The sequence below is a fragment of the Chelonia mydas genome, chromosome 11 (assembly GCF_015237465.2).
Source record: "Chelonia mydas isolate rCheMyd1 chromosome 11, rCheMyd1.pri.v2, whole genome shotgun sequence".
NCBI lineage: Eukaryota > Metazoa > Chordata > Testudines > Cheloniidae > Chelonia > Chelonia mydas.
Genome location: NC_051251.2, coordinates 56285454 through 56300409, shown reverse-complemented (window position 1 = coordinate 56300409; position 14956 = coordinate 56285454). Strand labels below are relative to the sequence as shown.

Sequence of the window (14956 nt, the reverse complement as noted above, 5' to 3'; positions counted from 1 at the left end):
CATTTATATTTAACTGCATGCATACAAATAAAAGTCAATATGTTTTTTACATTTCAGGAACATGTGAGGGGAACAAAGATACACTGTAACCGGTGTCTCATACTTTCAGCATCCCCTGACAATCATGAGCCATAGGATTCGTTAAAGTCAGCTTATCTTGGCAGGTTGATAACAGGGCAGTATTGTACTAGTTAGACAATCTGGGCAGCATGTGAACAAATAGAAAATAATTTCAAATGTTACATAGTGCAGGCAATCCTAGAAACTATTGGGCTGTCCCAGCTAAATCAAAGGTCACATCAAAGATACTCTGCTGCGCCACAGAGAGATCCTAAGTGTCAACCACAAAAGATGTCTCAGCTTTGTAGTGAATTCACAGACATCTTTTAGGATCACGTTAAATTGCCCTGAAAATCACTGGGGTATTAAAATAAATACACACATAACATTTAGTGTGGGTGAAATTGTACTCTCCCATGAAAAGCCCGAGTAAATGCAAAAGAAAAGATAAAATTCTCCACCTCACAACCCACAGTTAGGGTATAGGTAATCCAGGCTCAGTTGGATTTCAGCTACTACTTTGATCCATAGATTCCCACTGTACTTAATCACAAACTCTCCTCTCTCCCTAGCATGCTACCATGTAAGTGAATCACTGAAGAGCTGAGTTCCAGAGTACACAGGTGGCTGTGGAGTTCAGCTACATTTTGAGATTTGTGCACCCCTTGATGATTAGGATCATTTCTCTTTTAAAGAATAAAGAGAAGGCAGAAACACAGTGAGAAGGGATGAATTTCCTCTTTTGAGTCCAATTTTTTTAAATTATAGGAAAGGCTCACTTCTTCCATTGGTGTGAACGCAAAGCATCTTCATTGAAGTCAGTGGAGGTGCTCCACCGTAACTGAAATTTACACCGGTGTACCTGAGAACACAATTATTTGGTCCAGTGTATAATAATCAGAGTATGGAATAACAGAAAATACATGGCATTTATTTCTTTTACAAGTATCTGAGCTAATTAATTTCTTCATGTAGTGAAACAACAGCCTGGAGTATATACAATATGTGGGCAAAGAAAGAATGCAGAATAAGTATAACTGTCTGACTTCTTTCAATCAGAGGAGTCCTGAATAATATAAAAATAGTATAATGGCATGTCCTAGCTCATCATGAAGAAAGATACTGTTGGAATTAAATCTCAGATGGATGTTTTAAATAAATTCAAGTTCAAACGTTTATCTGAACAGTGCTTTGAAAATGGCAATGTAGCGTTTTTGTTAATATCTCCTCCTGAAAGCATAAAATAGCTCTTCTATCAAAGCAATTTTAAATGAACTCTATCCTGAATGAGAAATATCCTTCTTTTCCCCTTACCGCTGGGAGTTACGGTCATACTAAAAGGTGATTAGAGTCAATCCCGTTATCCGCTGCCATCTTTAAAAATACTGAGTTATGTATAAATTAATTGCATCGATAACTATTGATATTCTAGGTTGGGCACTCACCATGTATCTTAGAAAATGCTGGTGATTCTTCTCATACTTTTTGTTGCTGTTGTTGTTCCACATAAGAACTTGGTAGTACACAGTAGCAAATACATTAGGGCTTGTCTATGTGGTGCAGTAGGGCACATCAGAGGGGTGTGAATTCTAATGCACACCAACGTGTGGCTCACTAACTGACCTGTGTAGACCCTGCTGGCACACACTAAAAATTCCCTAGTGCGTGTTAATATAGACCCATTTCAAACAGTACTACATTAATGCACACTAGGGAACTTTTAGTGAACACCAGCAGGGTCTACACGGGCCACTTAGTGCACAACACATGGGAGCACATTAGAATTGTGCACTGATGTGCACCACCACACTATGTGGACAAGCCCATAGAGACCTTCATGCATAATAAAAATTGTTGCTCAGTCAACATCAGTCACAAAGCAGCCCCTGCCTACTAATCCAGTGAGCACTACTGAAAATCATTTCAGAAGGATTCAAGTTCCCCAGCTATCTTTGGAAGGTTAAAGTGCCATGATGATAGTTGGTTTGGGAGTGTCACAGGGGAGAAAAAAGAATAAATGACAAAGTCTTAATATTCAAAGTTAATCATTCTCAGAGGTGAAAACTTATTAGAAGTGTTCACAATCACATACATACAAAATGCATTTACATAGATGTGTATGTATATGTGTGTGTTGCATACAAAAACAAACTATATGAATATTCAGGTTGCAAAGCTAAGTACTAAAAAATTAGGAAATGCCAGATTTAAAATTGTCTATGAGTATACAGGCTTCTACCACATGAGCTAACTGAAACTGGCAGCAGTAGTAGGCTATTATCCTCTATGTGACTCAGCCACTAGAGGGTGATGAGAGACAGATTTAGCCAGTGTGTTTAACAGCTATTTGACAACAGAGGAATATGGAGACTCAGGAATCCTGGATTTGATTCCAGGTTTTGGAGGGAGTGTGGTTTAGTGACCTATAGACCCTTCTGCCTCTGTACCCACTATTCTCTTTCTCTGATCACCTCTGCATCGATCCATCCCTACCCCCAACTTGCTCCTCACCTCTCTGTATTCCTTCAGATCAGGTAGCTTCCTTTTCACTGCCTAGGCACTAGCAGCAGGAGCATGGAGAGAGAGAGAGAGAGAGAGAGAGAATCTTTCTACTGTCAGTTCTGGTGCCACAACAGCCCCCAGCGGCCGGGAACAGTGATTAATTGAAGGAAAAGTCCTCCTCCCCACTGTCCAAACCCGGGGATAGAGCATGCTCAGTTGTTCTGTGGAGAAGGAGCATGCTCATTATAGTCGATACATAGGAGCTGTGAGAGTATGGGGAATGCTAAGTGCAGACAAAATTTTTGGAGAATGATATTGACAAACTCTAACAAATCTCTATTCAGCATGTGTGAGCTGCACTTTTCAGAAGTTTATATCTTAGATTTTCATGGGGCAATAAAAGGAACATTCCTGCCACAAGGACACCCCATTTTTCCACCACCGTCAGCTAAATTTCAAGTCCCTGCTCTAACCTATGGCATCATTACAGCTTCTCAGTAAAGGAGTTTGTAAGAATTTTTTAACATGGGCAAGACAACATTTTCCCTAATCTCTGCCTCAGAAATGACTGCATTATTTCATCTAAAACTTTCCAAAAAACTTCAGGCCAACACAAGCACTGGAATGGAAATTTTCAGCCCGAATGGTTAAAGTTTGGCAAAATTAAAAGCAACTGAAAACAGGGCCTATACAAGAAAGTGTTAGACAACCTTAATTATAGGCGATACTACCAACGCCTTCTATAGCATATGTTGTGTGTGCGTCATAAAATGTAGTTATCCTGAAGGTCTAGATAAATCAAAAGCAAGTGACAAATACATGTTATTCCCTCTAAAACACTCAAATTATCTGCTTTAATTTGCAGTGAAGGAAATCTGGCCACAAAGCAAGTTGTTTTCCTTCAGAGACCTGTTATGTGGAATTCAAACACCCAGACCCCAGAGGTGAGTAAAGATTATGTTCTTATTAAGTCAGTGTAAGGAGATAGTTGAATATGGACAGCTTTTGGTGGCTAAAGTCAGAGAGAGGAGGAAGAAGGGGAGGTGAGTTAATACCTTTTTTATTGGACCAACTCCCTTGGTGAGAGAGACAAGCTTTTGAGTTTACACAGAGCTCTTCAGGTCTGGGAGGAGGTCTGAGTTATGCTAGTCGAGGCAAGAGATAATCAGGGCATGGACCAGGAACAGAGAGGGAGTGGGAGATTAGTACAGGATGTGGTGACAGCTTGGATGTGAGGAGAGAAGGACAGGGAGGGTTCAAATATGACTCCAAGGTGGTGAGCCTGAGATTCTGGGAGGCTAATGGAGTTGTCAACACAGATGGACAAAGGGAAGTTGTCTTATTATATCACACAAAACTATTACAATAAAGTTTTTCTGTGAAGTTGCTAATTTGGGGCTGGATACAGATGAACATTTCTGCAGCGTCTTACAAGGCTGAGAATGCTAGCTCAAAGTAGAGGCAAATCTAGCTAGGGGGAAAGTGTGACCTGCACATGAAAGCCAGAAAGAAAATAAAAGGGAAGGTCCATGGTAGAGATTTGCAACGCTATTTGGCCAAGGAGAGCTCGCCAGTGCAGGATTTGTCCTGCCTTCCCTGCTGGGGCTGTGTGGATGGCAGAATTTACTGCACTCCATATCTGCAACTGCTCGTGCAACTCTGGCCCTTGACAGCATGTGATTATTACCACCAGCTGTTTAATGCTCAGTGTGCCTTTTATAGTGCTGCTACAAGGAGGGAGTTTCCCAAATGGAACAGGGAGCAGCTGAACTTCAGCTGCTGCAGGGGCTACTTTTGGGCCTTTTATTGTTAACACATTTTTTTTCATGTGGTAACATATGTCCTGTCACACAGCTCACCTAAAGATTATGCTGTCACTTGCATATTCTTCTCAATGAGTTTTGAGATCAGAATGAAGTTTTCTTTTTGATGTGGAATACCAGCAGAATTTGTATGGTTGCAGTGCACTGAAAGGCTTTCCAAAGTTCTTGATGGAACAAGCTACAGGATATCCAACCAGAGAAGTGATTAACTCTGGAAACAATATTTCAGTCTGAATAATAACTTTTAGGCTATATACAAGATATTGTTTTCATCCATGTACTTCTTCACTTATTAACTAACTGCATTGCTACAGAAAAATTGAAATAAAATGCAAACCAGTCAAGAAGGGGAAGAACTAAACTAAACTAAAAAACCACAATGCAACCTATTACTGAGACAACTGCTAATATCCTCCAGAAACCTGCATCTAACTTTCTATAGTTAAGGCACATTCTATCACTCTTTATTCCCTGATTTCAAATCCTAGTTTGCTTCTGTATGAAACTAAAAATCATTACCTAAAACTGTTGATGCAAAAGCACCCTGCCTCTTGTCCCTCCCTTTCCACTTAAATAAATATGTACAGCTCAAATTGTTATCTCCAATCATGTCACATTCTCTTCATCCACATACTTTCATTTTTTTAATCCTTTCACTAAGCTTTCTTGTCTCTTTACTCAAAGTATGAACTCCTTGCCTTCAAGACTCTGTATGCTGTCGCCCTTGCCTACATCTCAATAGGCTTCAACCTATTCCTCCTCTTAGTTTTTGCCAGCACCTCAGGTTTTAATGCACCCTTTGTCTTTTGTCTCCAGCTTGTTGCTTTGCAACTTTTTTCACACTGCCCCTTTGTCTGGAACAGTTTCCTTCCTGCAGTACGCCAAACATCCTCAGTTATACTCTTCAAATCCTGTTATTTACTCTTCTCATGCCTGACATTAAACTCTTAATAATTTATCTCACTAAATTTTTTAAAAGACCATCTTGTTCGTTCCAAATCAGTGTTAGTTGTTAAAAAACCAAACTATGTGACTTTTCTGAACTTTTCCTTTCCCTGTGTTTTTTTTTTCTGTATTATGTATAATTTGGATTGTAAATAATCTCTCAAGGACCTTGTCTTCCTGTATATCTGTAATGCACCACACACACTACTGTTAATTATTAATTATTATTATCTTCACCATGACCTATAAAGCAACATAGCTGCTCATGGTCAATTATAGAACAATTAAGACAGGTTCCCACTGTGAGAGGTTTACAAGCCAAGTAAACTATAGTTTGTTAAAAATAATCCATCTGAGTGACTGATCAATCTTGTAAAAGTGCTTGAAGTTCAAGACAGGAGACATTTGTACCCACCCGTTTAAATTCTCTGCATCACCTAATCTTGTGACAATCAGCAGTTAGATGACCTTTACATCCTTTGAGTTAAAGAACCATAAGGAGAGGGTGTGCTGTAGCCATTCTTTTATTTCATTGTAGTCTGAATGCCTTGGCTTAAATATTAATGTACAGGAAGTCTGTAAATAAGGAATAGTTGATGTGTATCTACCTACTCTCATATGGGACCAGTGTATTTAAAACATAAAAGAACTCAGTATCTAAATACACATGCCCCTTCTAACACTGATGAATGTTTTGTTTCTCTAGCAGGAAATCTCAATGCACTAAGGTCATTTCAGTGTGGAATGAGTAAGTGGTTCAATCTGGAGCTGAATAGCATTTTTTAAACTTTGCCTGTTTTTTCCATTTATAACCTGATTTTTGCCTAAATCTTAAACTTGACTAAAGAGACAAAATGTCATAAAGGATAAATCATTTCAACAAAATGACCATGGATTAGCAACCAAACAATTCTTAACTCTATATACCTCCATTTAAGGGATGAAATCCATATGTTTACTAATTCTGCCTGACTAATGTAATCTGTCTCTCAAGCTGTGTACTATGCAGATAGATTTCAGGTATAAACTCAGTTATTGAGATCTGAAGCATTCTCCATTTTTAACCTCTGCCCTAGAAACCCTTCATGAATAAATTCTCACTAAGATGATCCTTGCATGGGCTAGTTATAATCTGATATACGTGAGGTATTAAACACTGGCAAATTAATGTTTCTTTTTGCTTAGAGAGACCTAGGTGACCTCCATGGTGCTGAGGATTACACTTTGACTTATATTTTATTCCTATGTCTTTTTTCTGATGGCTGTTGTGAAGTTTGCATTATGTTGAAGCTGTAGTTTTTCAAGAAACCTCTTTAGGCCCAAAATGTAGGCTTCATGAAAACAAGAGAATTGTTTGTTGTTTAAAAATAAAATTCTGATGGAAACAGTTTTTTTTGTTTGGGTCTAAACATCCCCCTAAAGCATTTGCAGCTCAACATTGCAGCACAATATAGCCCTTGACAGTCAGAAAGTGAAACTGACTAGGTTACTTCAGTGTCTAAACTGGCTGAATGACACAAATGAAATAAACAGCCTTAGTATTGCCTATTCCATCATTTAAATATAATGAATCAAGCTCCAGAAACCATGAGATTGGCTTAAAAATCATGAAATTTTAAAATCAGTAATTTTGAGGTTCTTTTTATTTGCTTTCTCATATTGGAGTCTTTAGGGTTCACAAGTTTTAAGCTTTTCTCTGCAACTATAAGGGCTAGAAATGCACTTTATTTTTGTTTTCTAAGAAAGTTGAGATTACCAGGTAATAACATGATTCTAGCAGCAGGGGCTTTAAGAAAAATACCAAATATCACAGCATTCATAGTAAAAGTCATGAGAGTTGGCAACACTGTAAATATCAGCCCCTATCCTCCCTTCTACTGCAAAGGGTGTGGAAGCCCGACCCCAGATAGCAGCTGGTATATGCAGCTTACTTTTCTCAGCAGCAAGCAGCAAGCATCTGCACGGTTTTGGGGAAAATGCCCCAAACTTGTCCTGTGGCTCCACAGGCCCCTCTCCCTTCCCCTCCCCCCCACTCTGAAGAAAGCATTAATTAGGAACTATCCATTTCCTCTCTCCCCCACTTCAGGCTTTATGATGGATGGTAGAGTTTTGTCTGGCCCATGATTTCCTTACTTTACCTGAAGAGGTGTAATATTTCAATGGCCTCTTGGATTATAGGGTCATATTATTTTAATGTTTTTTGTCTAATCAGAGTTATAACATTTGTTTCCCTCGGCAAATGGTTCAGAGGGTGGTGCAGCTAAGTCAGAAAAGCAACCTTGAATGATAAAGCTCTGACACTGACCCATACACAAAGTTTTATTTTACTTTCTTCCTTCCTTTCGTGCAGGCCTCACCACCGCCTCACTGAGGCAGCCAAACAAAACCTATTTCCCTTCTCTTTCTCCAGGGGCCACTACTTCCCTTTCGTCTTAATTCACAGTCTGTCATGTATCAACCACCTCCACATCCCTTTCCTTTAGCCAAAAGGGACATTTTTTAATAGTTTCAGAAGGGGTGCAGGAAAAAGGGGTGCAGTTCAAACTGTATAGGAGAGAATTAATTCTGTCTAATGGTTTGAGAATGGCACAAGGGGTCAGGAACTCCTGTGTTCTCATCTTGGCTCTGACACTGACTTTGTGTGACCTTGGCCAACTCATTTAACCTATCCGTGCCTCAGTTTTCTCAACTACAAAATAGAAATAATTATGCCTATTCACAGGGGTGAAATGAGAAATAGTTGGTTAATGTTTGTAAATGGCTCTGAATCTGTAAAGTGCTATATAAATGATAAATAATATAATAGCTACTTTCTGTTAACATGGGTCCTGTGTGCTTGCTCTAACCTTGGTCCTGTACAGCGTCTTTGCTTGTCTTTTGATCTGAGGCAATTACTTTCTTCTTTCTCAAACTGAATAAATTATTTCTTAAGTTTTATTCTTTATATTTATTTCTCATTTCTATATTCCAAAGGAGTTTGTAACGTAGGGCAGCTATATTCTGGAACAAGCCAAAAAATTCCTGTGGTGTCACATAAATCTCCTCTGTAACTACTCCTTAAATTAAATTCATACCTTTTTGGTGTGGAACTTTTTAAATCCTTTTAGCTGTTCATTCCGAAATCCAGGTTCTAACTCAGTTTTTTGCCTGTTCTATTTAACTCAATGCTCAAACATCTCTTGTGTTTCAGAAGAAATCCACAAGGCAGCTCAGAAGTGACGAGAAAGGCAAAGTCTCTAGCAGAAGTATTGGATTAGACACAGCTACGTCTCACCCTGCAGAAAGTGGGCATCCACCTGATGAGTTTCATCTGTCTCCTTTTAAACCATGTTGGATCAAGGAGGGATCTGCCCCATATGAAAGCTTCTCAGGATTCAATAGCAGCGATAGTGTGTTAAGGGAACTGGATGATGGACAGTTCGAGCAGGAAGATGGAGCCACTCAGGTCACATGTATGTGACCAAGTGAGTAACTTGTATTGGAGGGAACTGTAAATAATTAAAACAAATGTAAAGACTGAATTTACTACATTACTTTATATGCATTTGTATAATCCTTTGGTTTTCCCAGACTCATGTTTATATATCTTTTGCTTCTTTCTAGAGTTATACGGTTAGCAAATAATACTACTACTGTAAAATACCGTGGGTTTATGTCTGTTCTTAATGGAACATTGCATTTCTAGAACTCTGCTAACTTCACTGGTGATATTCTCAATGATGCTTATAAACAACAGGGAAGAAAACTTGGCAGATCAGTTATGGCTTGTGGTCTAAGAGACAGTGGAGTGGGAAAACAATGCTTTCCACAAGTAGAGGGAAATGGTATTTTTCTAAAAGAGTATCACAAATGTTAGAGGATTTTAAAAAGTTAACTATAAAATACTTGACTGTCCTTTTAAGTTTTAATTGCAATTTTCAGTTTATTTGCCTTGCCTAAATCCAGAACCTGTTAAACCTAGAAATTTTAGTGCTGCACTTTCAGTCTCAATGAGAGTACTATAGCAGGATGTACCTAACACACAAAGCCACATTCCAGCTTGCATATGTGCACACCGTTAAAACCAAGGGCAATGGGAGTGTGTGGGGTGGATGTTTTCTGCCCTTATTCAGTTCCATCTAAAATAAAGGAGCTGTCAGGGACAATCCAAAGCTAAGACAAAGAACTCCCAGGGCATAGTCAGCACAACTAAGTATTACCTTGCCAGTTAATAGAAACAGATCATTTGGAAGGCTATGCAGAGAGTGCTACCAGTAAGATTATGGGTGCACAGTAATGCTGCGTGCATGTAGCTCTGTTTTGGGGGCAGTCATGTGGAGAGGCAAAATTAGACCCCTTGGCTCATATATGAAAATATAAAAGCTATGTCTCAACTGAATACCTATATCAGTGTGTGTAAAATGTATTCACCTGTTCATAAAGTTCCTGGCTGGAAGAGTCTTGCTTGCAGAGGTAATTATGAAAACTATTATAGATCAGCATCCTCAAGGAGAGTAGCTCAAGAGGCTTGAGTACTAAAAGACCCTAACATTGATGTAGGTGTGTTGGAAGAGGTGTTAATAATGATTTTCTGCAGCTGTATTGCAATAATACTTGATTCAGTCACTGCCTAATTTGATCAGCCATTTAGTTTATTAAAAACTTCTGGAACCAAGTCATTAGTATAAAAATAAATTAACATCCTTTCATCCTTTATTCTGATCAATGTTGGGCTCTTTAGGCTGGTATTGTAATTCAGTCGTTGCCTATAGAAAGTTGCCATTTAATTAGAATCATAGAATATCAGGGTTGGAAGGGACCTCAGGAGGTCATCTAATCCAACCCCCTGATCAAAGCAGGACCAAATCCCCATTTTTTGCCCCAGATCCCTAATAGAGAATGCAAAAATTTTAAATGAGAAAAGTATTGAGAATGGGGGAAGCTAAAGAAAAATGTCTGTGCTGATGATAAAGGTGATTGATTGCAACTAAAACTTGCATTATTCAAACACTGTTATGGACATTATAAGCACAAGCTGTGACATGCACCTTCACAAGGCATTTGTTTAACTGAAATTAGTGATTGATCCTATTAAACTGATGGAAACAGATTTGGCCAAAATAAGAATGGCACAGTACTAAGGAAATGTAATTAAATGACAATCAGGGTCTTTTTACTACAGCTGGATGGAAGGAAGGCCTCACTTAACTGACCCTTCTCTTTCTTTAACCACTTTGCGCACACGATGTATTAGGTAAAATCCCCCTCTTGTATGATCCCATATACCTCCCCTTTGAAGTGCCTTTATTCCAGTAAATATTTGTACTTCAAAGAAGGCCACTGTGTTCTATTGCCATAGTGGAGATCAGCAATGGAGAGAACAGCATTAACAGACTGCAAAGGGACTTTTGGCCTAGACTGGTAGGATAGCGGAATTCACAGTGTACAGACAGAATGATACTGGGATCCTCAGGGGCCAGCAGGGTGGGGAGAACATGTTTGTTATTACTGTGTAATGAGCAACACTGAATCAGGGAAAGGTTTAGTGCTATTTCAGTTCAAATCAATTCCGTGAGGTGGTTTGTTTGTTTGTTTCCAGAAAATCCAAGAAATAGCACACGTCAGATAATAAAGTTATTGTCATGGGAGCTGGTAACAACCCCTCCATTTAAGCTGCCTAACACTTTTTCTATTGTAGAAGATTCTTGCCAGTTTGTTCGGGTGTTCTGAGAAACTGTAACACCTCTAGGTATTTAAATTTGGCAGAGCCAAATGCTTGGATTAGAGATGTGCCTTTTACTTGTCCCATGAAATTCCATTATAAATGGAGTTATAAATGGTTTAAAATTGCCATTTCCCTTCTCGCTCTTTAATTCCTCAGGAAAACGCTGGCAGCGTGTCAAAATAATAACTGAATTTGAAAGTTTTAAGAGCCAAGTCCATCCCACAGCAGCGCACACAACTGGGTACACTGGGAACTGCCAGAGTAGCTATAGCAGTGGGGTTTGGGGGAAGAGCTTAGATGGGGCTTCCCCCATGCCCTCAGCCAAACAGACCCAGCATCTCATCCCATTTCTGGGGAGCTTGCTACACCTCCCAAGGTGGAGGGGACAGAGAAATCTAAGCCCTGGTCTACACTGGGCGGGGGGGGGAGGGCGGGGATCGATCTAAGTTACGCAACTTCAGCTATGTGAATAACGGAGCTGAAGTCGATGTACTTAGATTGACTTACCGTGGTGTCTTCACCATGGTGAGTCGACTGCTGCTGCGCCCCCGTTGACTCTGCCTGCGCCTCTCTCCGCGGTGGAGTACAGGAGTCGACGGGAGAGCACTTGGGAATCAATTTATCGTGTCTAGACTAGACTAGATATGATAAATTGATCCCCGCTGGATCGATCGCTGCCCGCCAATCCGGCGAGTAGTGAAAACATACCATAAGTCAGGCTCCTCAACCATCTCCAGGGATCCAGCACATAGTTCCACTCCTCCTCTAGGATAATAGCCTTCTTCTGCAGCCAGCTAATGTAGTTAGTCCTGTAGCTCAGGTGGTAGTTTGTTTTGCATTGCTGAAAGTTTGGGGTTCAAATTATCAGAATGATGCAGGAATGGAGGTTGTAAGTTCTTACAGTTGTACATAAAAATGTTTTTACTTTTTTCCTTTAAAAAAGCTACATTAAAAAAATGGTCTGGGTTGCAAAGTCTAGCACTTGCAGGTTAGGAGATGCGAGTTTTAGGGCTGCCAATGCAACCTTCATTTGGCTCCCTGGTGCGTGTTAATTATGGTGATTCTTTTTTGAACCCTGTTATGGTCTTGGCCTTCACAACATCTTCTGGCAAGGAGTTCCACAGGTTGACTGTGCGCTGTGTGAAGAAATACTTCCTTTTATTTGTTTTAAACCTGCTGCCTACTAATTTCATTTGGTGACCCCTAATTCTTGTGTTATGTTGTGTTATGGTAAAGTCTTTAATTGTATTATCACATGCTGTTTTTTTTGCAGGATCCCTGCTTCAATCAGTACACAAGGGGAAACTTAAAAGCTAGGAAATGCCAGATTTATGTTGAGTGCTTGACTTTGTAACCAGAAAAACAAATGACATTAAAAGATAGTTAATATACAATAAATACTTAGAGTATACCAGTCAAATCTGCAGAAGCAGCTAAATACACACAGGAAATAGGCAAATGTATCATTACAATATACCAAGAACTTGGTAACATGCAAACTTAAAGCTTTTTCCAAGTTATAAAAGCTCCAGTCCACCTACTTTTGGGGGAAAAGGGCTAACTTGTATTCCTGTGTGAGATAGTTTAATGGAAGTAAATCCTAGAGAACATAAAACTTAACTGCAACCTCAAGTAACATGTTATCATTGAAGAGTATTAAATTAAGTACAGTTAATCTTTCTGGGTAAAGTTAAATACGTTGACCTTCAAAAAAGAACAAAAGCTAACATAACATACACTAGTTTAGAACTAATTTTTCTCTGAGATCAGCTGTTGGAATCTCAGATAAGCAATGCAAATAAAGAATTATCTTGCCCATGTGCATAAACTGGAGGATTTTTCCATACTCTGAACAGAGTTTATGCTAGATTCACACCACTTGCATGTCGGGGAGAAGGGATCTTTCAGAAGGTAAGTGGGGTTTGTACAGAGAGTGTGTTTTTTAGCACATCCCCACTTTTAGAAAAAACAGGTTTTTGTTTGTTAATTGAGAGACAAGCGACACCTCTAAAGTCAGGACAAATAAAATCTGATCACCTCTGTTTAATTCCCTCCTCCTTCCTGCAAGCTTTAACTGTAGCTCAGTCTTTGTCCCTTAGATACTAGTGATAATCCAGCTTTAATATCTTACCAGCTTCTGTGAAGCCTTTCCCAACCCTATAAACCCCTTTGACACACAGTAAAGCTGTAGGCCATCACCCATAACCCTATTCTACAGCTGTGCTGACGCCCAGCACTTTTGTATTTCACTCATCTAATAGACGATAGACGAGTTTCTTCTCCCCCCCTGCAGGAGGCCCGGTATACAGACTATTTAACTCAGGCGTGATTTTCCCAGAACTCTCATCTTGTATACTAGGGCTTTTTATTTTCTTTTGCCACATAACCAGTGAGTGTAAGGGCTTTCGTAATTCTTCACCGTCTGCCTATAAATTCCTGCCACAGGCTTGAGGTCACTTAAGAGAGATGGAACTTTCAAAGGATGACCCTACGAAACAACATCAGAAACTTAAATACAGTTAGTCACCAGGACTGGTGGTATTCATCTAAAGGAGATAAAATACAGAATAAAAGATCTAGAGTAGAGCACAGCCTGAAGGATAGAAATTGTTCCTTAAAACAAAGCAGTAACTTATCTGGTGTCCAGATTGAAGAAAAGCAGCTGAGATGGGGACGGGTAATGAGATACGAAGCCTTTCACCTCTCAGAATACTGCCCTGCGAAGTTCTGCACACCCTCAACTCCCACTACAGTCACATTAGGTCACTCAGCACCTTGCAGAATTGGGCCCCAAATTGCCAGTTCGGCAGCAACCCAAAGTTACTGCTGTTTGGTAGCCATTACAAAATGAGTTTATGGTCTTCATTCAGCTGAGCTACTGAGCTGCTTTTTTCAAATCTATTTTTGACCAAATATAGAGTAATTAAAACATTCTAAATAACTAGTGAAAAAAGGTAGCTAACAGGAATGCTTAGAAAATGATAGACCTATCAGCAGATTTTGATAACATGCCTCCTAGGGCAAAATGGAATTGACTAAAGAATTTATCAAACTGATAATTCTTTTTGAAGCTGTAGGAGAAATAGGCCTGGAAAAAATATGGTACTTATATTCAGAAAAGGGAGGAAAGGAATGGTCCCAGTAATTACTTCTGGAAAGTCTATCTTTTATTCTTAGCAAGATGGTAGAAGAAATGTTAGCGAGACAATGTACAAGTTGAGAAGATAATAAACTATGAGCAATCTGCACAGGTTTATCAAGAAAAACTGCACCAAACTTGATTGCTATTTTTGATAAAATTACAAAATTAGGCCCTGATACAGCAATGAGTTTTATAGCTCATTGCAGGATTGGAGACTTAGTGGACAAAAATAATAAAGTAGCTGTTATATTTTTAACTTTTAGTAAAGCATACTGTCCCATGAAATTTTGGTTGGAATATGAATTCATGTGGGTTCTCCCTGAGCACTGGCACCAAAATTGAACAGTCTGAAAAACCATTAAAGATAAATTAATAATAAAGTCAAAGGATAGCACTGGTGAAAAGTGCATAGTGGGGTTCTGCTGAGATTTGTGTTGGGTCCAGTAAGAATATATTAATGTCTGACTCCCGTGAGGTGGTGCTGAGTGTCCTTAACCTCCATTGACTTCATGGGGCAGTGAGAACACTCAGTACTTCCCAAGATTGAGCCCCTAATAACTGAGAAGAGGGGAATGAACAACATGTTAGTTTTTGGGATCACTTGCCAGGATAGAGAAATAATATGAGACCTAGAAAGATTTGAAATATGGATGGAGATTCAACCTAGACAAAGGCCAGCTAGTATATTTGAGGGAAAATAACAAGTGCAGACATTGTTGGGAAAGCTGGCATGTTGAAAGGGATGTGGAGAAATAGTGAACAGCAAATTAGGTATAAACT

General features: G+C 39.3%; 1 protein-coding gene across 3 annotated transcripts in view; it reads left to right on the top strand.

Annotated features, from left to right (window-relative positions):
- RFTN2 (raftlin family member 2) overlaps positions 1-12432 on the top strand; it is a 52672-nt gene extending 40240 nt beyond the window's left edge. For 2 of the 3 annotated variants that reach the window (XM_007071870.4, XM_043525526.1), the window contains exons 9-10: positions 3428-3506; positions 8521-12432. In XM_007071870.4, the coding sequence (XP_007071932.1) occupies positions 3428-3506; positions 8521-8790 (349 nt within the window). In that variant the 3' untranslated portion in view covers positions 8791-12432. The remainder of the gene's footprint in view (positions 1-3427; positions 3507-8520) is intronic. The other variant, XM_027834101.3, reaches the window with a different exon arrangement.
- Positions 12433-14956: the final 2524 nt, after the last annotated feature.